Below are 27,421 nucleotides of genomic sequence, written 5' to 3'. Positions count from 1 at the left end.
TCAATAAATTACGTAATATAATATTTAATAAAATGTATTTACACTAATGAATTTAATCTTTAATAGTGTTGTAATAGCGTGATAAAATATGGTTTGTTACAAATATGTTTTTAAAGTTCAAAAGTATTATCATAGATGTCGCTAGGGTAGCTAATTTGTTTTTTGCTACCAGTAAAGAAGTAATTCACCGTATGGAAAGGAAAAGGATAGAGATAATCTAAATATCCGTGTGAGCAGCAGCGAATATTTTGTATTGATTTGACTTTGCGTCAAATCTCTTTCCTCCATTGTACTTGTGTAGCCAGATAAGATTATCTCTTACTAATTGGTGGGATATTCTCAAAATGAGGAAAATCTTGAGTGAAAATATTCGATATCTAGTTCACATTAAATCGCGGTTGCGGAAATCCTTTTAATCGTAAATTTCAGTATTCTTAGTAAAGAAATTAATAATCAGTATTTCTAAACATTATTTATACAATCAGTATTATGCGAGTTTCTAAAAAACGTCGATTAAAGTGTGTGTCCGATCTTTAAAATGCCTTATCATCCTCAAATGTTATGACATTTATACAGTCTTGCGAAATTTAGGTAAGCTAAAATACAGGTGTTTATGATTTTGATATTTGTCAATCAAATATTATTATATAGGGTTATCTGGAACGATTATCATTCATGAAAGGTGAGGCTATTTAGAGGGAAGTTGAGAAATTCGAAAACGGTGATGTACGAATATTCTTTGTTATTAAATTATTGTAAAAGTTTGTTATGAGAACAAGGCCACGTACAATATGCGAAACAACACCTTCTATAAAACGCCCAAACAACAATATTATAAAGAAATACCAACTATTGATATTTATTTCTTAGTATCGAATCGTTTTGCCTGCCGGGAAGTAGACGAGTCTGACGCAATGACAGATAGGGCTTGTTTTAAATGATCATTGTATTGATTAGAAAGTAGCGTCGTCTCTGTCTGACTCGAAGGGTTACTGAAAGGGGTGACTCCCATCCACGTGGTTTTATGTGGCGTATGGATTTTGATAAAATCGTATTATGTGATAAAAGTGATTGCTAAATGGAATAATAATTCATTTACAAGGTAGGACTATTTTTTTGATGTTAATAATACTATTTTTTATTAAAGTCAGATTGTTTAGCCACGTTAGCGAATTTTTTATTTCATATAAACATTGCGTCAACAATTACAAATATACGACATACAGGGTCATTACCGAAATAGGTAAGCTATTTTGGTAAGGTTTCTAATAGTTTTAGAGAAATTGTTTTGATTTGTATTATTAGAAAATGTCCATTAATTATACAGAGTGTCTCATCTATAATATTAAATACGTCATATAGGGTCATTCCCGAAATAGTTGATATATTTTGGAAAGGTTTCTAATAGTTTTAGAGAAATTGTTTCACTTTGTATTATTGGAAAATTCTCTTTAATTATACATAGTGTCCCTTTTATAATATTAAATACGTTATACGGGGTCATTCCCGAAATAGTTAACATATTTAGGAAAGTTTTCTATCAGTTCATTTTCAGAGAAATTGTCTCAATTTGTATTATTAGAAAATGTCTATTAATTATACAGAGTGTCTCTTCTATAATATTAATACGATATACGGGGTCATTCCCGAAATAACTAACCTTTTTATGAGAGATTTCTAATAGTTCATTTCCAGAGAAATTGTTTTGATTTGTATTATTAGAAAATGTCCATTAATTATACAGAGTGTCCCTTTTATAATATTAAATACGTTATACGGGGTCATTCCCGAAATAGTTAACATATTTAGGAAAGTTTTCTATCAGTTCATTTTTAGAGAAATTGTCTCAATTTGTATTATTAGAAAATGTCTATTAATTATACAGAGTGTCTCTTCTATAATATTAATACGATATACGGGGTCATTCCCGAAATAAGTAACCTTTTTATGAGATATTTCTAATAGTTCATTTCCAGAGAAATTGTTTTGATTTGTATTATTAGAAAATGTCCATTAATTATACAGAGTGTCCCTTTTATAATATTAAATACGTTATACGGGGTCATTCCCGAAATAGTTAACATATTTAGGAAAGTTTTCTATCAGTTCATTTTCAGAGAAATTGTCTCAATTTGTATTATTAGAAAATGTCTATTAATTATACAGAGTGTCTCTTCTATAATATTAATACGATATACGGGGTCATTCCCGAAATAACTAACCTTTTTATGAGAGATTTCTAATAGTTCATTTCCAGAGAAATTGTTTTGATTTGTATTATTAGAAAATGTCCATTAATTATACAGAGTGTCCCTTTTATAATATTAAATACGTTATACGGGGTCATTCCCGAAATAGTTAACATATTTAGGAAAGTTTTCTATCAGTTCATTTTTAGAGAAATTGTCTCAATTTGTATTATTAGAAAATGTCTATTAATTATACAGAGTGTCTCTTCTATAATATTAATACGATATACGGGGTCATTCCCGAAATAAGTAACCTTTTTATGAGATATTTCTAATAGTTCATTTCCAGAGAAATTGTTTTGATTTGTATTATTAGAAAATGTCCATTAATTATACAGAGTGTCCCTTTTATAATATTAAATACGTTATACGGGGTCATTCCCGAAATAGTTAACATATTTAGGAAAGTTTTCTATCAGTTCATTTTCAGAGAAATTGTCTCAATTTGTATTATTAGAAAATGTCTATTAATTATACAGAGTGTCTCTTCTATAATATTAATACGATATACGGGGTCATTCCCGAAATAACTAACCTTTTTATGAGAGATTTCTAATAGTTCATTTCCAGAGAAATTGTTTTGATTTGTATTATTAGAAAATGTCCATTAATTATACATAGTGTCCCTTTTATAATATTAAATACGTTATACGGGGTCATTCCCGAAATAGTTAACATATTTAGGAAAGTTTTCTATCAGTTCATTTTCAGAGAAATTGTCTCAATTTGTATTATTAGAAAATGTCTATTAATTATACAGAGTGTCTCTTCTATAATATTAATACGATATACGGGGTCATTCCCGAAATAACTAACCTTTTTATGAGAGATTTCTAATAGTTCATTTCCAGAGAAATTGTTTTGATTTGTATTATTAGAAAATGTCCATTAATTATACAGAGTGTCCCTTTTATAATATTAAATACGTTATACGGGGTCATTCCCGAAATAGTTAACATATTTAGGAAAGTTTTCTATCAGTTCATTTTTAGAGAAATTGTCTCAATTTGTATTATTAGAAAATGTCTATTAATTATACAGAGTGTCTCTTCTATAATATTAATACGATATACGGGGTCATTCCCGAAATAAGTAACCTTTTTATGAGATATTTCTAATAGTTCATTTCCAGAGAAATTGTTTTGATTTGTATTATTAGAAAATGTCCATTAATTATACAGAGTGTCCCTTTTATAATATTAAATACGTTATACGGGGTCATTCCCGAAATAGTTAACATATTTAGGAAAGTTTTCTATCAGTTCATTTTCAGAGAAATTGTCTCAATTTGTATTATTAGAAAATGTCTATTAATTATACAGAGTGTCTCTTCTATAATATTAATACGATATACGGGGTCATTCCCGAAATAACTAACCTTTTTATGAGAGATTTCTAATAGTTCATTTCCAGAGAAATTGTTTTGATTTGTATTATTAGAAAATGTCCATTAATTATACAGAGTGTCCCTTTTATAATATTAAATACGTTATACGGGGTCATTCCCGAAATAGTTAACATATTTAGGAAAGTTTTCTATCAGTTCATTTTTAGAGAAATTGTCTCAATTTGTATTATTAGAAAATGTCTATTAATTATACAGAGTGTCTCTTCTATAATATTAATACGATATACGGGGTCATTCCCGAAATAAGTAACCTTTTTATGAGATATTTCTAATAGTTCATTTCCAGAGAAATTGTTTTGATTTGTATTATTAGAAAATGTCCATTAATTATACAGAGTGTCCCTTTTATAATATTAAATACGTTATACGGGGTCATTCCCGAAATAGTTAACATATTTAGGAAAGTTTTCTATCAGTTCATTTTCAGAGAAATTGTCTCAATTTGTATTATTAGAAAATGTCTATTAATTATACAGAGTGTCTCTTCTATAATATTAATACGATATACGGGGTCATTCCCGAAATAACTAACCTTTTTATGAGAGATTTCTAATAGTTCATTTCCAGAGAAATTGTTTTGATTTGTATTATTAGAAAATGTCCATTAATTATACAGAGTGTCCCTTTTATAATATTAAATACGTTATACGGGGTCATTCCCGAAATAGTTAACATATTTAGGAAAGTTTTCTATCAGTTCATTTTTAGAGAAATTGTCTCAATTTGTATTATTAGAAAATGTCTATTAATTATACAGAGTGTCTCTTCTATAATATTAATACGATATACGGGGTCATTCCCGAAATAACTAACCTTTTTATGAGAGATTTCTAATAGTTCATTTCCAGAGAAATTGTTTTGATTTGTATTATTAGAAAATGTCCATTAATTATACAGAGTGTCCCTTTTATAATATTAAATACGTTATACGGGGTCATTCCCGAAATAGTTAACATATTTAGGAAAGTTTTCTATCAGTTCATTTTCAGAGAAATTGTTTCAATTTGTATTATTAGAAAATGTCTATTAATTATACAGAGTGTCTCTTCTATAATATTAATACGATATACGGGGTCATTCCCGAAATAAGTAACCTTTTTATGAGAGATTTCTAATAGTTCATTTCCAGAGAAATTGTTTTGATTTGTATTATTAGAAAATGTCCATTAATTATACAGAGTGTCCCTTTTATAATATTAAATACGTTATACGGGGTCATTCCCGAAATAGTTAACATATTTAGGAAAGTTTTCTATCAGTTCATTTTTAGAGAAATTGTCTCAATTTGTATTATTAGAAAATGTCTATTAATTATACAGAGTGTCTCTTCTATAATATTAATACGATATACGGGGTCATTCCCGAAATAACTAACCTTTTTATGAGAGATTTCTAATAGTTCATTTCCAGAGAAATTGTTTTGATTTGTATTATTAGAAAATGTCCATTAATTATACAGAGTGTCCCTTTTATAATATTAAATACGTTATACGGGGTCATTCCCGAAATAGTTAACATATTTAGGAAAGTTTTCTATCAGTTCATTTTTAGAGAAATTGTCTCAATTTGTATTATTAGAAAATGTCTATTAATTATACAGAGTGTCTCTTCTATAATATTAATACGATATACGGGGTCATTCCCGAAATAAGTAACCTTTTTATGAGATATTTCTAATAGTTCATTTCCAGAGAAATTGTTTTGATTTGTATTATTAGAAAATGTTCATTAATTATACAGAGTGTCCCTTTTATAATATTAAATACGTTATACGGGGTCATTCCCGAAATAGTTAACATATTTAGGAAAGTTTTCTATCAGTTCATTTTCAGAGAAATTGTCTCAATTTGTATTATTAGAAAATGTCTATTAATTATACAGAGTGTCTCTTCTATAATATTAATACGATATACGGGGTCATTCCCGAAATAACTAACCTTTTTATGAGAGATTTCTAATAGTTCATTTCCAGAGAAATTGTTTTGATTTGTATTATTAGAAAATGTCCATTAATTATACAGAGTGTCCCTTTTATAATATTAAATACGTTATACGGGGTCATTCCCGAAATAGTTAACATATTTAGGAAAGTTTTCTATCAGTTCATTTTTAGAGAAATTGTCTCAATTTGTATTATTGGAAAATTCTCATTAATTATACAGAGTGTCTCATCTATAACATTAAATACGTTATACGGGGTCATTCCCGAAATAAGTAACCTTTTTAAGAAATATTTCTAATAGTTCCAGATAAATTATTTTAATTTGTATTATTTTATTAATTATACAGCGTGTCTCTTCTATAAATTTAAATAAATGATATAATTAGTTTATTTTTTAATAAATATCAATAAAAAAACATTGGGTTCCATAAAACATGTACTGCAACGGCATTTATACAGGGAAATGTCGTGTTAAGAATGGGATATAGAATATAGTGGTTAGAAAAAATATGGGTCACTCGGTACAATTGATATATCGCAATACTAAATGCTTGGGAGGTAATTATTGAACAAATAAAATGTTATGTATATATTCAAGGTTTTAATTGAATAAAAAAATATTCATAAATCGACAAACATATGAAACAAGGCGAGATTGTGAAATTATAAACATATTTTCACAACATGGCGCGTGATATAATGAAAAATTACTTTAATTCTATGTACAACGTGTATCATTATGAGCAGAATTCCATACTGGGTGAATTAGTAGGTGTTCAGTCATATTTAACAGCTCCGTTACAATCCTGTTGTTTGATGGTTCAAACTTCCACTATTGCTTCAGGAATTCAATTACATAGGAACTATTTTGAATGTTACAACCCACTAGAGTGTTATAATTTTTATACAAACCTCGTATATACGGTAAAAACTGGTGATAACTCTCGGTACGTCCTGTATATAGTATAAATAACGACAAAGTGTGAATTTTGATGTTTTATTCGATATTATTTGCGATTAGGGAAATATTTTTAAAACTGGCAACATTGGGAAAAAATAATTATGGTGAAATATAAAGAGGACGTCATGTCGATACGATTTTTCCTCCTCGTTGACGAATTAGAAAATGATTTGAATGTGAATTTGATAAAGGAATGCATTGTATTTTGAAATATATCGTAAAAATGATGACTAACGCTTTTGGTTTGTTTTTTGGGGGAGAGCGGGGTAATTTCTTCGAACCGCATATTCTTCTTTTATTAATTGTTTCGTCAGGTGAACGACCAGTGTTGGGTATTTAGATTGAAAACAATTTTTTGTTATTTAGACGATTTTTTACACCGTTTAGGAAGTTAATAGGGGCATATTCGAATATATAACGTCGGCCATATTATAAAAATACGTTTTCAATTTTTTATGCTTCTAATCATCAATACGATACTTGCAAATTATTTTAATTTCGATAATTTCATTATTAAATAATATATTGTTCGTTACCCCGATCTGCCCTACGGTTTTTGTCCCCCCTCGTCAACAGGTATTGTAGTCGTTACATTTTTACCTAGTGGGGTTAGACCGTGGGATTATTTAAGAGAGTTCGCTTCCATATAAACATTTTCCCTTCGCGTCATTTTTATTTTGTAACGGACCTGCTCGATATTTCCCATCATCTACATATATGGGAGACCCCAACGGTCCTTTTCTGGACGACACAAAAGTAGGACAATGCAGTCACTTTTTTTTCTCATAAGATTTATGATAACCTCGAGAAGATTTAGTTTTCGAAACTCTTCCTATTTAATTTAATATGGTACGCGAGATAATTTTAATTTTTTCAACTAAAGTTATGGTACACCCTGTATGCTCGTCATTTGCAATTTTTTACGTAATTAATTCAAATTCAAAGCAGTTTATTTTTTATAGGTTAGGAATCGAATGTTTGTTCTAAATCATTTTTAATTTTCAACATTTTTAGCAGTGTATTAATTTTTCATTCAATGACCTCAATGACATTTCACAGTGGTGACGTAACCTATATGATGAGATATACGAATTTGAAAAAAAATATATCAAAATTATATGATACGTTGAATTTTTGTTTTGTTTTTATTTGAAAAATAAAATTGGAATTTACAAAGTTGCAAAACGTTTTATAGTTTTGCTAACAAACTGGATTTTCGTATTGGAATCCTCTTGTTAAAGCGCTGTTGTCAGATTTATTTACGAAACATCAAAATAATTTTAACAAAGTGTTTATCTAGATTGGATGACATAAAATATTAGTCATTAACTAAATACGAATACGAAAAAAAAAAAAAAATAAAACGCGGGGTGGCGTGGCGTGGGGTGGAAAAATGTTTAAACATTTAAAAACATAATAAATCGTTTTTTTTATAGAAAATTCATTTAAGAGAAGTTGACATTTCGATCTAGATAGATCTTTATCAAAATATCGATTATTTTATAATTTATCTGAATGAATATGTATTTCAATTTCATGTGATAATTTCTCAAATGTATTAATAAGGTCTTCGTAGTGTAGTGGCTAGAATACGAGGCTCACATGCGGTTGGTTCCATGTTCAAGTCGCCTTGGATGCCATTTTTTATTTTTCTTCGTTTTTACGAGAAAAAATTATGGGAATAAAAAAAATGAAAACTTATATTGGTTTCAGGGCTTTAAACGTTCATGAAAATGCACTCATTCACCATAAAACCATATAAAATATCCAGGTGAGATATTTCCCATATTTTTTTCCATAAATCCGACGTAAAAACCAAGATTTAAAAAAAATCATCGAAATCGGATGTATTTTGATAAAATTTTCGCTATTAGAAAAAATATAGTACGCAACTCGCGTGTAAAAGCTTTTTTCGACTCGTGTAATTGTCAATAATACATAACATAATTAACTATTTAAAAAAATCATTTACTGTGTAACCAATTTAATTTTTTATATGTATTTTAATCTAAATACAATAATTTTATTTATTTTCTCACTATTTTTAATAATAATCTTTTAGTTATATGTTATATATAGTTAAATAACAATTTGTTATTTCGTATGAATATGAATATTCGTCTTATAATATTATGATATTTAACGCAACGTGGCAACGTGGTAATAGGTGCGTTTACCTGTGCCGACATTTTCAGAACCGATAATACAGCTCGGTGTGGGGATAACCGACATACCTTAACCGTCATTCCGGAGACCGTCCGGTGGTTTGGTTTTCGTATCTATCGGTGTAGGTCGCGTCGTGCTTCGTCGTTTATCCATCTAACTTGATTTTTCGGTTTTGTTCGACGTTTTTTCTCCTCCTATGAGTTTTTCCGTTGTTTTTCGAACACTTTTCGAGGTTATAATCGCCGATCGAAGTTTAAACAGGGTATAAACGTGTAAAAACAATATTTATAAAAATGAAATGTGTTTTTATTTGTTAGATTATTTAGTTTTTTGTTGTTTTCAAGGCCAACTAGTTCCGAGAGGTTACGGTAATGTGTCTTTTTTTGTGAATACTTAAAGGTATTGATACGCCATCGTTTATCGTGTATCTGAATGCAACAGCATTCTTGCGAAGGCTTCAGTCGACCAGTGGAATAGTGGTAACTACTCTTAGAGAGGATTGTTTTAAATAGTTCGTTTGGTTAATAAGTTTCCTAAGCATCTGTTCGACGGACCGCATCTGCTCTCAGTGAAGGGTGTTATTTGTTAATGAACGTATGAAGTGTATAGGGTGATTCGATTAATTTTTCGTGGATAACTACAAGAATGGGTAATCATCCTTCTAATCACGTGCCTTTGGAGAGAAATTTGAGTAAATTTGGAGATGTTAACGCGGTACGTACGTTTCTTTTAATAGTTCATTCTAATGTTATTATAATTGAAAATAAAATACGTTCCACCGTATTTACTTTTAATTGTTTCGTAACCTCGATTTGTATATAAATGAAAGTGACGAAAAGGCAGTGGCGTTACTATCTTTTTTTTTTTAAGAAATAATTTTTTTTTCTACACTAAGATAATACGTTTTCTCGTATTATAATTTAAATATATACAGGTACAAGTCGAAACTATTGACCTTCTTATTAGTCATCGTAAATTTTGTTGAATTGAAGTCAATGACATTGTTAATGTTCCCACGTTAAATTCTTTGTTTAAATCACTTCATCCATCAAAAACAAAAAAAACATTAGAGGAGTTCACTGGTACAAATTTAGATTTTTATCTGGCGTTTCATAATTATTTTCTATAGAATAAGTTTTGAAAATAATTTGTTTTATGTATACGATTTGTATCGAAAATTAAAATTAAAATCAACTTTTGGCCTCATTTTATTTAAAACAGGAAATGATATATTGATTGCTAGGGGTAATTAGACTCGATTACAGGAAATAACAACCACAAGTGACAATAAATTAATACGTTTATTGACTTAGGGCTATTTCTTGTGATTGTATCAAGGATTAAGTTAGATTATCAACATATTTTTGTTATTTAACTATCCATACGGTACCCCATAGACAGGGCCGGATTAAGCTAGCGGATTGGGGAGGTCCCAAGAAGGCCCCATCATTTGGAAATCATTCTGTATTTTTTGATGTGTTGATACCACTAATCTAACGTATTGATATTATTTTTTTACTTTTCTCGGATTTCCAAATTCCTTTATATAATATAAATCTTAATCCGGCCCTGTTCAGAGATTCCTTTTGCCGTGATTAAACCCGCAACATCAAATATAGAAAAAAACATGAAACACCAGAATTTTATAGATCGAAACCAGTTTTTGATTATAGGATTTGAATATCTTTTTTTCTCTTCTTGTATTTATTGTACTTAATTTTTACTAAATACAATATTGAGTGATTTCAATTCTCAAAAAATAATATTTTTCCAACTGTTAGTGTACGTAACGAATAAAAATAAAGTTAAAGCGTTCTGAGTACTGTCAAAAACATTAGACGATCGAGTGGACGATGAATAGATTTAACCAGACGGTAACAGCGTTGCCAGTTCTCAATAAAAACACGAAATCGAAAAGTTTATATTCGGTTTATTTGTAAGTATCTATATTACCGACGTGAATCATGTCGATGGTACCCAAATTCGAATTTCGTAATAGAATAAATTATTCTGAGTCATAAATAAATGATCGTGGATATCGGAATTTCATATTTTTTCATGCATGTTTTTTATTAAATTCGCTATTATAATGAATCAGAAGGTAATTTATTTTTAGTACGTTATACATAAGATGAGTCATTTATTAAGAACGATTAATTAATGAAAATGAAAGAAGAAAATTTTGTTGGACTGAAATTCTATTTTATGTGAATAGCGTCTGCACATTCAACCACATCGACTTCTTGTCTAGTTTATTATTAGCTATTATTTCAAGGAATTCCAAACGTCTAAGATACTAAAGAAATTTCAAATCACGTGTGATTACAGGGTGGAAAACTCTTAAAGTAACAATTTTTTTTATTGCAATAAATAATATATATATACAAGGTGTTTAAAATTTATGTATATCGAATTATTATGAACAGTTTTATTTTAATTCTTAAATTTGACAGAATTAATAATATTTCCATCATCTAATACAGGGGGAATAAAAACTAAATAGAAATCCAATAGTTTAATCCACGTCGAAAATTTTTTGACGTGACGTTTCAAATAGTACTCGTATGAGTACGTTCACCATTAAAAATGACAAAATTTATGTTGGCATTGTCATATTTGACATATTCATATCATTATTGCGATATCTCAAAACTTATAGCAGCAACCCTCGTACATTTGCTTACAGTTCATGCGTAGAAGTAAGAGAAAGTCACACGGGACCGCGTCAGGCGAGTAAGGTGGATGGGGCATTGCAATCATGCTATTTCAATTACGTTTGAGGGTTTGAAAGATGAAAAACGGTCTCATTTAAAAAAAAAATTTGCGACCTTGAACTCGTTACGATTAGTTCTAACTTTATAAATACCCTGTACAATATATTACAATCTTTCATTGTTTTATAATATATTTTTGAGTAATTTTTAATATATTGTTGCTGTTCATTTCTCTTACGTATGTAATCCGTTTGGCTACTGTAAACAAATCAGTATAACTGTGCCTTTTTTTTGTTTAAAACTGTATTATTTCGAAATGAAATATTTATATCAATTAAGTACGCGTTTTATATTATACTGTTTACATAATATTACGATCTATTATTTAAATTATTTAAATAAAGTGGTAGATTTTATATTCGAAATAAATCCTTGATTTAATAACGTTATAAAATAATAAATCTTCGTAATAATTTTATTATTTTTGTCTAATTTACGTCACAAGTCTCATGATATGTGTTAACACAAAGAGATGTCAATTATTATAATTACTATATGATAGACCTTGAATAGATATCGATTAAATCGATTCGGATTATGATTTTTTCGAGAAAACGTTGTGAAAAACGTCAATTTTCAAAATAATCGAAAAATAAATGCGTTGTCGAAATTTTTGATACGGTAGTCTGGAATACTTCGAATACGAGGGTTGTTCCAGAAGTACCGGACCTGACTTTGAGATTATTTTTGAATGGAAATGATGGAAAACTGAATTTGGTTGAAAATTGTTGAGGGGGAGAAAAAAAAAACACAAACCTCGTAATTTTTTGATTTTTGATATTTTTTTTAAGACGTTTGCAGCTAATCAGAATTAAAATAAAATGAATATTTATAAAAATATTATAATGAACGTTATAATTTTATGGTCGGCAATTAATTTATGATAAAGATAAGAAACTATTATCTTAAATTTTTCGCTAATCACAATGTCATAATATTTAATTTTGTCGTTTATTTTCACGACAAAGTGCTAACATCATATGTATACAATGTGTCCATTTAAATTCGTATTGTATGTGCTAATAAACAGATTTGGAGGTTAGGTTAGCAAAATGGCTGAGGTCTAATTGTCATTTAAATAACATTTTTTGTATATAATGATTTCGATTAGGCGATTAATGATAATACCAGTCGTCAAAAAATTAATATTAATTCGTATTTTTGATTTTGATTTTTTTTTCCAAATTCTAACATGAAAAACTTTTCAAAATTCATAAAAAAAACTTTGAGGATCTATTTTGTTGAACTATTAGTCGGATCTAATATACAGGGTGTTCCGGAACTTACGTGAAAATGCTGTGACGTATTTTTTCTAATTTATAAGTTCGAACATTATAAATTTTCAAGAAATATTACAATTTTGTTTAGAACGATTTCCAACGATCTAAAAATCTATTCTTTAGGTTGTACAGGTTGTCCCTGTAAAAGTTACGGATTGTTAACCATTGGGCATGAGCCGCCCCTGGCTTTCAGATAGCCAAGGACACTAGAAGGACATCGTAATCATCCATTGTAAATTCTTTGAAGGCCTATAACTCAAAAACGAGTTGTCTTATAAGAACATTTTTTTCATTTGAATTTTTTGCATCAAGTCCGCCCTATATATTGTAAATTTCGCTTTTGCGATGTTGCCAAATTAAAATTTCGTTATTATAAATTACCATAGTACCATTTGTTTTTTGTATTTTATTTTTAATATAGAAATAAATAAAATGATAATTTGTATCATACGTATTGGCAACGCTGTAACTTAATGTTGTCAAAAATATATTTCTTCTTCTTTTTTAACTAGATTATTATGTTTTCCACTTCTTTTTTTTTTTCTAATTCTGTTATTTCTTCGAGGAAATTTATTGCTTCCTATGCCGGTAACTAAATTTTTATTTACCGGAAATAGATTTACATTGTTTTTCGGATATTTTCAATGAAAAGTTTTATCACGAGATTGATTACTTATATCTACTGTTCATTAAGGAAGTTCTGACGTTGATCCTTGATAAACAAATTCTTGAAACTTATAAATAGTATTACGACCTTCGATCGAAAAAAAAAAAAAATATTTGAATCGTTTAATCTTGTGAGCACTGTAAACAAGTTTTATATTAAAAAACATTTAATTCCATTTAGTAAAATGAATATTTTGGTCTAATTTAGTTGAAAACCACCCTAAAAATTAAGCTTCCTTAAAAATTTTCTATTTTATATTAATATACAGGGTGGTACTTTTATAATTAATATCGTATATATAAAAATGTCTTCGATATTTATTTATATTAAATATTTTGAGACATGCTATGGTTTAGATTGAATTTTAACATGGAACAGATAATGAAATGATGGTTTTGCATCGTTGAATAAATTTGATACGTGGGCGTGTTCATTAATTAATTTTTTGTTTTGCTGCGAATATTTTCCGTTTGAAACTGGTTTTATATTTTGGGTGTGAATCGGGTTTTTCAGGTGTACGTCTGTTGCTAACTCGTCTTTGTTGTTTGTAATTTACTTTATTTATTAATAATTATCAAATATGTTATCGTTGTATTCTATAAATATGTAAAATATCGTTTTGCTTGCTTATTAGATAAAAAAAAAAATTATGAAATTAACTATTTTTACGTGTTACATAATTTTTATTTGAAAAACTTGACGTGTTTTTTGAATTTATGTTTAAATATTCGAAATAAAATTTGATGTATATGGAGTTTTTTCAACTTAACCTCAAACATTTTCAGGTATTAAAATCTTTGCTAATTTTTCAACAATATTATTTTGATTGGAATGCATTAAAAAAGATTTTTTTTATACTAGAAGTCGTAAGAAACTTTTTCGTTCATGATTTGTAGCTTTTTTGAACATAACCTCAAAAATAATCACGTACTATAACCATCTGTAACTCTATCGACAAATTTCGAATATTTTTTTATCGAAATGTCTTCAAAAAGGTATTTTTTTACAAAATTATATCTGAACCTTCTTCGTTCTTAATTTGGGACTTTTAGGACATAACCTTAAAAAAATTTTCACGTACTACAATCATTGTTTTCATTATAATGTCTTAAAAAAAGAGATTTTTTCGAAAAACGTTGCTTAAAACCTTTTTTTGTTTATAATTTGTAGCTTTTTTGAACATAACCTCAAAAATTATCACGTACTATAACCATCTGTAAATCTATCGACAAATTTCGAATATTTTTTTATCGAAATGTCTTCAAAAAGGTATTTTTTTACAAAATTACATCTGAACCTTCTTCGTTCTTAATTTGGGACTTTTAGGACATAACCTTAAAAAAATTTTCACGTACTACAATCATTGTTTTCATTATAATGTCTTAAAAAAAGAGATTTTTTCGAAAAACGTTGCTTAAAACCTTTTTTTGTTTATAATTTGTAGCTTTTTTGAACATAACCTCAAAAATAATCACGTACTATAACCATCTGTAACTCTATCGACAAATTTCGAATATTTTTTTATCGAAATGTCTTCAAAAAGGTATTTTTTTTACAAAATTACATCTGAACCTTCTTCGTTCTTAATTTGGGACTTTTAGGACATAACCTTAAAAAAATTTTCACGTACTACAATCATTGTTTTCATTATAATGTCTTAAAAAAAGAGATTTTTTCGAAAAATGTTGCTTAAAACCTTTTTTTGTTTATAATTTGTAGCTTTTTTGAACATAACCTCAAAAATAATCACGTACTATAACCATCTGTAACTCTATCGACAAATTTCGAATATTTTTTTATCGAAATGTCTTCAAAAAGGTATTTTTTTTACAAAATTACATCTGAACCTTCTTCGTTCTTAATTTGGGACTTTTAGGACATAACCTTAAAAAAATTTTCACGTACTACAATCATTGTTTTCATTATAATGTCTTAAAAAAAGAGATTTTTTCGAAAAACGTTGCTTAAAACCTTTTTTTGTTTATAATTTGTAGCTTTTTTGAACATAACCTCAAAAATAATCACGTACTATAACCATCTGTAACTCTATCGACAAATTTCGAATATTTTTTTATCGAAATGTCTTCAAAAAGGTATTTTTTTTACAAAATTACATCTGAACCTTCTTCGTTCTTAATTTGGGACTTTTAGGACATAACCTTAAAAAAATTTTCACGTACTACAATCATTGTTTTCATTATAATGTCTTAAAAAAAGAAATTTTTTCGAAAAACGTTGCTTAAAACCTTTTTTTGTTTATAATTTGTAGCTTTTTTGAACATAACCTCAAAAATAATCACGTACTATAACCATCTGTAAATCTATCGACAAATTTCGAATATTTTTTTATCGAAATGTCTTCAAAAAGGTATTTTTTTTACAAAATTACATCTGAACCTTCTTCGTTCTTAATTTGGGACTTTTAGGACATAACCTTAAAAAAATTTTCACGTACTACAATCATTGTTTTCATTATAATGTCTTAAAAAAAGAGATTTTTTCGAAAAACGTTGCTTAAAACCTTTTTTTGTTTATAATTTGTAGCTTTTTTGAACATAACCTCAAAAATAATCACGTACTATAACCATCTGTAACTCTATCGACAAATTTCGAATATTTTTTTATCGAAATGTCTTCAAAAAGGTATTTTTTTACAAAATTATATCTGAACCTTCTTCGTTCTTAATTTGGGACTTTTAGGACATAACCTTAAAAAAATTTTCACGTACTACAATCATTGTTTTCATTATAATGTCTTAAAAAAAGAGTTTTTTTTGAAAAACGTTGCTTAAAACCTTTTTTTGTTTATAATTTGTAGCTTTTTTGAACATAACCTCAAAAATAATCACGTACTATAACCATCTGTAACTCTATCGACAAATTTCGAATATTTTTTTATCGAAATGTCTTCAAAAAGGTATTTTTTTTACAAAATTACATCTGAACCTTCTTCGTTCTTAATTTGGGACTTTTAGGACATAACCTTAAAAAAATTTTCACGTACTACAATCATTGTTTTCATTATAATGTCTTAAAAAAAGAGTTTTTTTTGAAAAACGTTGCTTAAAACCTTTTTTTGTTTATAATTTGTAGCTTTTTTGAACATAACCTCAAAAATAATCACGTACTATAACCATCTGTAACTCTATCGACAAATTTCGAATATTTTTTTATCGAAATGTCTTCAAAAAGGTATTTTTTTTACAAAATTACATCTGAACCTTCTTCGTTCTTAATTTGGGACTTTTAGGACATAACCTTAAAAAAATTTTCACGTACTACAATCATTGTTTTCATTATAATGTCTTAAAAAAAGAAATTTTTTCGAAAAACGTTGCTTAAAACCTTTTTTTGTTTATAATTTGTAGCTTTTTTGAACATAACCTCAAAAATAATCACGTACTATAACCATCTGTAAATCTATCGACAAATTTCGAATATTTTTTTATCGAAATGTCTTCAAAAAGGTATTTTTTTTACAAAATTACATCTGAACCTTCTTCGTTCTTAATTTGGGACTTTTAGGACATAACCTTAAAAAAATTTTCACGTACTACAATCATTGTTTTCATTATAATGTCTTAAAAAAAGAGATTTTTTCGAAAAACGTTGCTTAAAACCTTTTTTTGTTTATAATTTGTAGCTTTTTTGAACATAACCTCAAAAATAATCACGTACTATAACCATCTGTAACTCTATCGACAAATTTCGAATATTTTTTTATCGAAATGTCTTCAAAAAGGTATTTTTTTTACAAAATTACATCTGAACCTTCTTCGTTCTTAATTTGGGACTTTTAGGACATAACCTTAAAAAAATTTTCACGTACTACAATCATTGTTTTCATTATAATGTCTTAAAAAAAGAGATTTTTTCGAAAAATGTTGCTTAAAACCTTTTTTTGTTTATAATTTGTAGCTTTTTTGAACATAACCTCAAAAATAATCACGTACTATAACCATCTGTAACTCTATCGACAAATTTCGAATATTTTTTTATCGAAATGTCTTCAAAAAGGTATTTTTTTACAAAATTATATCTGAACCTTCTTCGTTCTTAATGTGGGACTTTTAGGACATAACCTTAAAAAAATTTTCACGTACCACAACCATTTACAATTATTTTTTCCAAAGAATTTCGCTTGAGGAAAATATTTGTTGTTGGAAAAACTTACGTTGAACATTATACCATACGTAAATAATTAATACAAAATGTCAAATTTCTAATTTTTTTTGTTATACATCGTATACACGAACCAACCTTTCATACTTTATTGATAAATAAACGCATTGTTTCGTTTAAACTAGGTCATTCGACTGCAATTAACACCTACCCGACGATTAGTTATAGTCCGTTCATACATAAAACCACCAAGTAGAATTCTAAGTTTACCGTTAATTAATTTTGTTACAGAGGCGGAGTCTCCGCTCCCCCCGTAAAATGGACCGACTTCGAAGGTCTTTCAGGGACTCCTTCAGAAGACGGAAGGACCGTATACCTGAAAGTTCGAAACCTCACCAATGGCAAGCGGACGAAACAGCCGTTCGATCTGGCACGTGCACTTTCGCCGTTAAATATATGGGTTGTGTGGAAGTTTTCGATTCGAGGGGGATGCAAGTCTGCGAAGAAGCCCTCAAAGTTTTAAGGGTAGGTATAAATAAATATTATGGCGTGTTGTATATAGCGTATTATATCGTCGTTGTAGGGTTCCAGGAGAAGACCCGTTCGAGCGGTCTTGCACGTAAGCGGCGACGGACTTAGAGTTGTCGAAGAAGAAACCAAAGGCTTAATAGTCGATCAAACAATAGAGAAAGTTTCGTTTTGCGCACCCGATAGAAATCACGAACGAGGTTTTAGTTACATTTGCAGGGACGGTACGACGAGGAGGTGGATGTGTCATGGGTTTCTAGCTATGAGGGAGAGCGGAGAAAGACTGTCGCACGCTGTCGGATGCGCTTTTGCCGTTTGTTTGGAAAGGTTCGCATCAAATCGATAATTTTACGAAATAAATTCGCTTCCGAATGGAATTTTATAATTTTATTTTCGCAGGAAACAAAAAAGGGACAAAGAATGCGGAGTTACGATGATGTTCGATACCAAAAATAATACTTTCACTCGGAGCGGTTCGTTTAGACAACAAAGTTTAACGGAACGATTAGAAAGGGAAAGGGGGATTGACGTTGGTCCTACGAATTCGAAACCGCCGCCTCCAGTTAATCCATTCGCTATCGAACGACCCCACGCGACGCCCAGTATGTTACAGAGACAAGGCAGTTGTAGAGGGTAAGATTTACTCGTAATAATCGTCATCGTAATCGAAAACGCTTTTTAAATTTTTGCGATTTGTAATATTTTTATCAGTATTTTTAACGAAATTTATTTTTTAGGCATTTTTTTTTTAAGTCCAGTGATTTCTCACACTTTTTCGTCCCTACACATTTTTGACTCGTCTTCGTATAACATTGACAATTTTCTTTTTATTCCATTGATTTTTCCTTCAAATTTCCTTCTACTTTTTTAGTTAATACAAATTTTTGACTCGTCCTCGTATAACACTGATAATTTTCTTTTCGTTCCATTGACTTTTCCTTCGAATTTCCTTCTACTTTTTTGGTCAATACAAATTTTTGACTCGTCCTCGTATAACACTGACAATTTTCTTTTTATTCCATTGATTTTTCCTTCGAATTTCCTTCTACTTTTTTGGTCAATACAAATTTTTGACTCGTCCTCGTATAACACTGATAATTTTCTTTTTATTCTATTGACTTTTCCTCCGAATTTCCTTCTACTTTTTTAGTTAATACAAATTTTTGACTCGTCCTCGTATAACATTGACAATTTTCTTTTCGTTCCATTGACTTTTCCTTCGAATTTCCTTCTACTTTTTTAGTCAATACAAATTTTTGACTCGTCCTCGTATAACACTGATAATTTTCTTTTTATTCTATTGACTTTTCCTCCGAATTTCCTTCTACTTTTTTAGTTAATACAAATTTTTGACTCGTCCTCGTATAACATTGACAATTTTCTTTTCGTTCCATTGACTTTTCCTTTGAATTTCCTTCTACTTTTTTGGTCAATACAAATTTTTGACTCGTCCTCGTATAACATTGACAATTTTCTTTTCGTTCCATTGATTGTTCCTCGAATTTCCTTCTACTTTTTTGGTCAATACAAATTTTTGACTCGTCCTCGTATAACATTGACAATTTTCTTTTCGTTCCATTGACTTTTCCTTCGAATTTCCTTCTACTTTTTTGGTCAATACAAATTTTTGACTCGTCCTCGTATAACACTGATAATTTTCTTTTCGTTCCATTGACTTTTCCTTCGAATTTCCTTCTACTTTTTTGGTCAATACAAATTTTTGACTCGTCCTCGTATAACACTGATAATTTTCTTTTCGTTCCATTGACTTTTCCTTCGAATTTCCTTCTACTTTTTTGGTCAATACATATTTTTGACTCGTCCTCGTATAACACTGATAATTTTCTTTTCGTTCCATTGACTTTTCCTTCGAATTTCCTTCTACTTTTTTGGTTAATACAAATTTTTGACTCGTCCTCGTATAACATTGACAATTTTCTTTTCGTTCCATTGACTTTTCCTTTGAATTTCCTTCTACTTTTTTGGTCAATACAAATTTTTGACTCGTCCTCGTATAACACTGATAATTTTCTTTTTATTCTATTGACTTTTCCTCCGAATTTCCTTCAACTTTTTTGGTCAATACAAATTTTTGACTCGTCCTCGTATAACACTGATAATTTTCTTTTTATTCTATTGACTTTTCCTCCGAATTTCCTTCTACTTTTTTAGTTGATAAAAATTTTTGACTCGTCCTCGTATAACATTGACAGTTTTCTTTTCATTCTATTGACTTTTCCTTCGAATTTCCTTCTACTTTTTTCGACAATACACATTTTTGACTCGTCCTCGTATATTATTGACTTTTCATTCCATTGATTTCATCATTTATTTCTTTCACTTTTTGTGTCAATTTTTTGATTATTCCCCGTGAAACATTTTTTGTCTCATTATCACAACACTTTTTGACTTGTCTTCGTAAAAAACTGACTATTGATTGTTTCTTTTGGCTATTGTTGGACGATTCACATTTTTTTTATCGTCCTCGTATAAAATTGACCAATGAATGTCTGCGCACTTCTTTTAACGCCCTCTCATATACCTTTTTGACTTGTACTCGTAAAGTACTGACTATTGATCTCTTCTTTTGGCCATTGACTGTCATTTCATTTCACGTTGTTCCATTTTTTGAATCGCCCTCGTAAAATATCGACCATTAGTTGACTCTTGATTGTCGTTTCACACCTTTTTGACCCATCCTCGTAATACACTGGTCATTGGTTGTACCTTTTTAGCCATTCCACTACTAATATCCACTTAATTCAAGTCACAACACCTTTTTAAATCTCCCTCGTAAAATATCGACTATCGGTTGTCTCTTTTTAGTTTCGACTGTCATTATTTCTCTAATTTGCCACCATTCTTTTTAACTCGTCCCCGTATAAGGTTAACTATAATTACGTCACTACATATTTTTGACTCGTCCTCTTATAATACTGACTCTCGGACTTTGATACATATTATTGACTCGTCCCCGTATACTAACGATCGGTTGTTTTTTTATTTTTAATCTCATTTTTATTTTATTTGAACACCCCGTATATTTCTATATCCATTTTTTTTTAGTTTCAGTACTCTGGGTGAAAGTTCTCCGTTCAAACGACAGATGTCGCTGCGCGTCAACGATCTCCCGAGTAATACCGCCCGTTTGAATTCCTACAAATCGCCGACGTCTCCAACGGCGAACGGTAAACCGCAGGTATCGCCGATACCCGAAATATCACCGGGAGATTCCGTAACTGCGCTCTGCCAACAGCTGAGCCAGGGTTTAAGTCAATTGACGCACAGCGGATCCGACGATTTCAATTTCAACAATCAAAGTTCCGTTAACCAGAATACGCTGAACGCGACCGCGATAAACAACAGCTACAGAACGTCTCCGAACGTTTTCGCTCCCGTCACTTTGAATTTGAGTCCTAAGAACGAGGTTAACACTACAACGAGTTCGACGTCGACGCTTCCCAAACCGGAACAATGGTTGGAAATGGTCAAGTCTTCCTCTCCTACGTTGGGGAAAATGGACGGGTCCACGCCTAGACGTACACCGTCGTTTAAGACACAATCGAGAGCGGTGTCTTTAGATACAGGATCGGACTCGTTCCAAAGTACCAAAGCGGATCCTTTCGATGCCGAATGGGCCGAACTGGCAGCTAGACAAGCGACTAACAGTACTAACCCTTTTTTGTCAACCAGTACTACTCCTAAAGCGTTTCAGATACAACTTTAGTCTTTTGATTTTTTTTTTTGTTACGGTGGATCTTGGAAGTATTTTCTGGATCTGTGTGTTTTGTTAAATGGTGAATTTTTTTTGTTGATTTTTACGTATATATCTTTTTTTATTTATATCGTGTCGTAGAAAAAATATAGTTCGGTGAAATTATACTTAACGGAACAGTTAATTGTTCCGAAAAGTATAATTTCTACTGTATCTTTCAAAGATGTGATTCATTCCAATATCGAGGGGTGCCGAAAAGGGAAATGGTATAAGGGTGGTTGGAAATTTTTGCCAGGACTAGTCTGTGCAATGTGTACATAGTGAGGGGGTGAGTTAAAACGAAATGCTTCTGGAACAGTTTTTTTTATTTGAAATTATTTGTTCAAAATTATATTTTGGTCCATTTTTCAGTTCGGTGGTTACGAAAAAAAAAATTAGAAAGTCTCTACTTTATCAATTGAGTTTACATCGACATTATATTTGTGAAAATTCGTTTATTAATTGAAAAGTACTTCGAATTACAGTAGTACCAACTCTCAAACGCTAATTATTTTTTATTTAAAGATCATAATTTCGAAACTGTTACTTATTATGTTCGTAACCGTGATAAATAGGTTTAAATACTTCATTTTTTTTTATTGAAAAGCGCCTGGTACTCTCAAAATCATAGCAGTACCACTTGACAACATCCATTTTTTCATTGTAGCATCTTCAACTTCACTTTCTTAAAAGGAAATGACAAACTGTCACTTGCCAATTTTATAACAGTGATTATAGTTCATATTTTCCACTTTTTTACTGCAAAGTACCACGTTTTATCAAAATTACAGTAGTACTACTACTTAAAATTCTATTACTTCAATAAAAAATCTTCATCTTTACAATTTTTATAAACAAAAGATAAAATGTTACTTACAAATTTGGTAACTGTGATAAATGGGGTCGTGTACTTAATTTTTTCATTAAAAAGTACCAAGCAACCTTGAAATTACACTAGTACCATTCAACGTACTCCAATTCTTTACAAATTCCTATGAAAATGACAAAATGTCAGTCATTACGTCGGTAGCAGTGATAAATGAGATTATATAATTCGATGTTTCATTCAAAGTACCACTTATCCTTGAAATAACAGTAGTACCATATCATAAAGACTAATTATTTAATTTGCAGGTGCGAATCTCAACATATCTAAAAGGAACATACGAAATTTCGTTGGCAACAGTAGCGAATGAGGTTATGTACTTAATTTTTTCATTTAAAAGTACAGTTTTTCGAATTATTACACTAGTACTGCTTCTCGAAGTCCAATTCTTATATTTGAAGATGAAATTTTCACAGATTTCAATGAAAACGGCAAATTGTCACTTAATATGAAAGTAAAAGTGATACACGAGTTTATATACCTCATCTTTTTCATTAATAAGTACCACGTTCTATCAGTATTACAGTGGTACCACTTTTCGAAGTACAATTTAATCATTTGAGAAGACTAATCGGTACAAATTTGGAAAAAATGACTTTTTACGTTCACCTAATTAAATACAAAATAACTTAATCCTTCAACATTCCAGTAGTACCACACCATATTGCCCAATTTTAGAGAAAAACTTATCAAGTTGGCAACAGTGCTTAATGAGGTTATGTACTCCACTTTTTCATTGAAAAGTACCACGTGATCATGAAAACTGTGATGAAAATAAATTTATTCATAAATATAAGTCGATGTATAGTGAATTCAAGTTTTTTTTGCAAGATTTAGTTTTGAATAATTTTAATGTACTTAAAAATTATTTTTTTTTTGCTTGAAAGGTTGTAAATCTCAGGATACATACAACATCAAAAAATGACTTAATCTACGCTTAAACTAGATCCTTTTTTATAAAATAAATTTATAAAATTGAAAAAAAAATAACTATATTCACTCATATATAATCTCACACCTACGATTTTTTGAAAAATGCACAATTACTATACTAAGTACTTAAAACGAATTAAGTAGAGCTCTAAAAAAACCGACCCTGACCTGGTCAATTTATATAAATAGATTTTTACAGTGTGATACATTTAAAAACAAAGTAATAACATTTGAATTTTGTTTAAATAACTATTTTTTCATTAAAATTATTGTATACTAAGAAAAATACAATATCAACAAACAAATCAAAACAAAATGTACAATTTTAACGTGTGACGTCACTTGAAATACAAAATTTAACTCTTTTATTTCTTAAACCGACCCTGCACACCAAAAAAAATTAATTTTATATGAAAATTATTGTATAATAAGAAAAATACAATATCAACAAACAAATCAAGACAATGAAGTACAATTTCAACGCGTTAAATCAGTTGAATTACAAAATTTTAATTTCTCGTTTCTTAAACCGACCCTGTTCACTACAAATAATTATTTTTTGATGAAAATTATTGTACAATGAGAAAAATACAATATTAACGAACAAATTGAAACAAAAAAATATAATTCCAACGTGTTATGTCACTTGAAATCCAAAATTTTAGACTCTTATTTCTTAAACCGACCCTGCACACCACAAAAAATTGGTTTTTGATGAGAATTATTGAATAATAAGAAAAATACAATATCAACAAACAAATCAAGACAATGAAGTACAATTCCGACGTGTTAAATCAGTTGAATTACAAAATTTTAATTTCTCGTTTCTTAAACCGACCCTGTTCACTACAAATAATTATTTTTTGATGAAAATTATTGTACAATGAGAAAAATACAATATTAACGAACAAATTGAAACAAAAAAATATAATTCCAACGTGTTATGTCACTTGAAATCCAAAATGTTAGACTCTTATTTCTTAAACCGACCCTGCACACACCGCACACGTGACATTTGTCTACCAACTGTAGTTTGAGCAGTGGTTAGGAGACGAAATTGATGACCGGAAAATTGAATGTGAGTTTATACGAATGATCTTATATGTTTTCTTATTCTTTTTCAATTTTTTTTTATTTTAACAACTTAACGAAATGATAAACACCATTCAAATTAAAAGATTTATTTTTAGAGTAACTATTCCGGAATTGTTGATATTACATTCCATTTTAAATGCCTCACACTGTATTTAGTACAAGGCTGACGAAATTATATCATTGTAGCACTTCTACTTAAAAATGTATACCAGTTACTTAATTTACAATTTTTAGGTTATATCATATTTTAAAATTTTCGGTTTTATTAGTTTCTTCTTCAGTTTTCCTTTCAATGTTTGAAAAAAAAATGTTCATGCATATCTGACTTTTTTATAAATAATATATAGTGAAAGAAAAATTAATGCTGTTTATAGTATACAGGTTGTCCCAAGTTATCATAAAAAGGCGATATCTCGTTTATCTGATAAGATAATTAAAAAATGAAAAAACTTATTTTTAAAATTATCAATCCAGTATATTTGAGAGAATGTTTTTTTCTAAAATTATGCATTTATGTAAAAATCATTCCATTTTTTTATATTTTTATATAAGTTTTTGAAAGAAAATTAAATTTATTCAATATATACAGGTATAGGTAATGAAACAGTAAGTTTTTCTTGAACAAATTAATAAATAAAAAACAAAAATTTTCATTTTTTGTTAATTATATCCCCAAAATGGCGTCTATTCTATTACCAACCCCTTGTAGATGTTATTTTCCTAAAGTTTCCAAAAAATACAAAACAAAATATATGGATACACTTGAAAAATAAAAAGTCACTAGTATGTGTATGGTGGAAATAAATCGAAAGTGAATTAATTAGCAGTAAACTGGTAAATTAGGCCACTTCATCTGATATCTGGTGTTTTTATTTCAATTTTCACCTGTTTCTCTCATTAAGTTTTGTTCTACCTCATCCTCAACCTTTTTTTATGGTTTCCAACCCCTCTATCTTTCTACTTCTCCTCTATAGATCTTTATTGCTGACAATCATTTTCTAAAGATGTCTCTGGCCTTGTATTACCAATTTTCAACTCCCTTTCTATTAAGGTCTTGTTCTACCCCATCTAAACACTTTTCCTTGGGGCTTTTAATCACTCTTTTTCTCTCCACTTCTCCTCAATAGATCGTTGTTGCTTTTTCTTCATTAATTCGACCCAGATTACCTCTGGACTTGTTTCTCCAATGTTTGATCTCTTTAGATCTTGTTCTATTCCATCCTAATCACATTTTCCGGAGCTTCTGAAGCTTTCAGTTTCCGTTTACCCTTCTTCATTGATCTTTATTTATTCATTCACACTGTTATTGATTAATTGCCAACAGTCAGCATACCTCTTATCTCTTTAATATTTATCATATTTTAGTTAAAAAATGCAAAAAACTAGATTTTACCTAAACCTACAATGGTACATAGGAAATTTTTTTAACCTACCAGATATTTCTTAGTTTCCTCATATAGTCAATTCCTTCTGAATTAATTCTTTGTTTTATAACAAAATAGTAATTTATACCTTGAATATATACAGGGTTAACTATTGAAAGTGACATTAAATCTATCATTTCCATTACTTTGTATGTTATAAGGAACAAAGTTTATAACTTTGTTACTAAAATTTGTTATTAACTGTATTAGAAAAAATTGTTTTACTTTTTGGCAAATGTTTAAAAAGGATAAATATTACCATCAAAAAACGAGAATTCGAAGTGTTACATTATAAGAGAAATTTATATTAGTTCTAGAGATTCTTCTGCAAATGTTAAAGAAATAACGAAAGCTATTTTATTGTATTTATTTTGATTTATATGTATTAGAGCACGGCTATTGCTCTACATATGGCACATGTACTTATATATATACATATTATACACACATCTGTATTATACAATTTATTAATATTTTTTTCCTGTAATATAGTAATAAATAAGTATTGTCTGTTAGAAAAATGTAGTTTTATTTCAACTATACACAACCAAAAAGTGATTTCAAGCTATAAAGTAAAAGAAACCCTGATATAAACCATCAAATGCTTTAAAAATGAGTTGGTAAATGATTATTGTTATATTGAACACATTCTAACTAAGCAAACAATAGTGTTTTGATTAAAATCAATGTATATGTAAAAAAAATTGATTGAAGACTTACTTGATTTCATATACCAAGGAATTCCTAATAAACTGATAAGTATTAATCCTTTACCACATTCTTTGTTTTTGAATCCGAAAACTCGCGACACAGTTTTGTTTGTAATATTTTCCAAAACACTCACATGGAATGATTGGTATTCACTTTTGACTAAAAAACTTACTTTAACCTCACAATGATTAATTGAAATAAGCGCTATAATTCTCACGTGAAAATTAATGTTTTTTGCACTAATACATACATTTAAAGCTCGATATTAAACCTTTCATATTTCACATTCAATATATATCATGTTTAGGATTAATTTCACTTTGAGTGGAATCTAATTTAATTAACTAACGTATTAAGATAAAAGAAAGTTTAAAAATTTTAATATGGCGTTATTTACCGTACCACTACTTCTAAAACAATTGAACTCTCTAAGGATAGAACTATGTATCGAATATAAAATAAACAAAGACACTCTAGTATTTTACAGGACTCTACTATACCTTTTTAGTCAAATCCGCAAC

General features: G+C 29.1%; 1 protein-coding gene across 3 annotated transcripts; it reads left to right on the top strand.

Annotated features, from left to right (window-relative positions):
- The first annotated feature begins 296 nt into the window (after positions 1-296).
- Positions 297-26,710, top strand: LOC130445592 (protein numb). Of its 3 annotated transcripts, XM_056781314.1 has the most exons (6): positions 297-591; positions 652-682; positions 17,861-18,094; positions 18,153-18,424; positions 18,497-18,730; positions 21,164-26,704. In XM_056781314.1, the coding sequence occupies exons 3-6, from the start codon at positions 17,888-17,890 to the stop codon at positions 21,822-21,824; spliced, it is 1,374 nt and encodes a 457-aa protein (XP_056637292.1). In that variant the 5' UTR covers positions 297-591; positions 652-682; positions 17,861-17,887; the 3' UTR covers positions 21,825-26,704. The 3 variants fall into 3 exon arrangements, with proteins under 3 accessions (XP_056637292.1, XP_056637293.1, XP_056637291.1); XM_056781315.1 differs by lacking the exons at positions 297-591; positions 652-682 and adding an exon at positions 953-1,102; XM_056781313.1 differs by lacking the exons at positions 297-591; positions 652-682 and adding an exon at positions 8,808-9,440 and having other exon boundaries at positions 21,164-26,710.
- Positions 26,711-27,421: the final 711 nt, after the last annotated feature.

Source organism: Diorhabda sublineata, chromosome 6 (assembly GCF_026230105.1).
Source record: "Diorhabda sublineata isolate icDioSubl1.1 chromosome 6, icDioSubl1.1, whole genome shotgun sequence".
Taxonomy (NCBI): domain Eukaryota; kingdom Metazoa; phylum Arthropoda; class Insecta; order Coleoptera; family Chrysomelidae; genus Diorhabda; species Diorhabda sublineata.
This window is presented reverse-complemented; position numbering and strand designations above follow the sequence as displayed.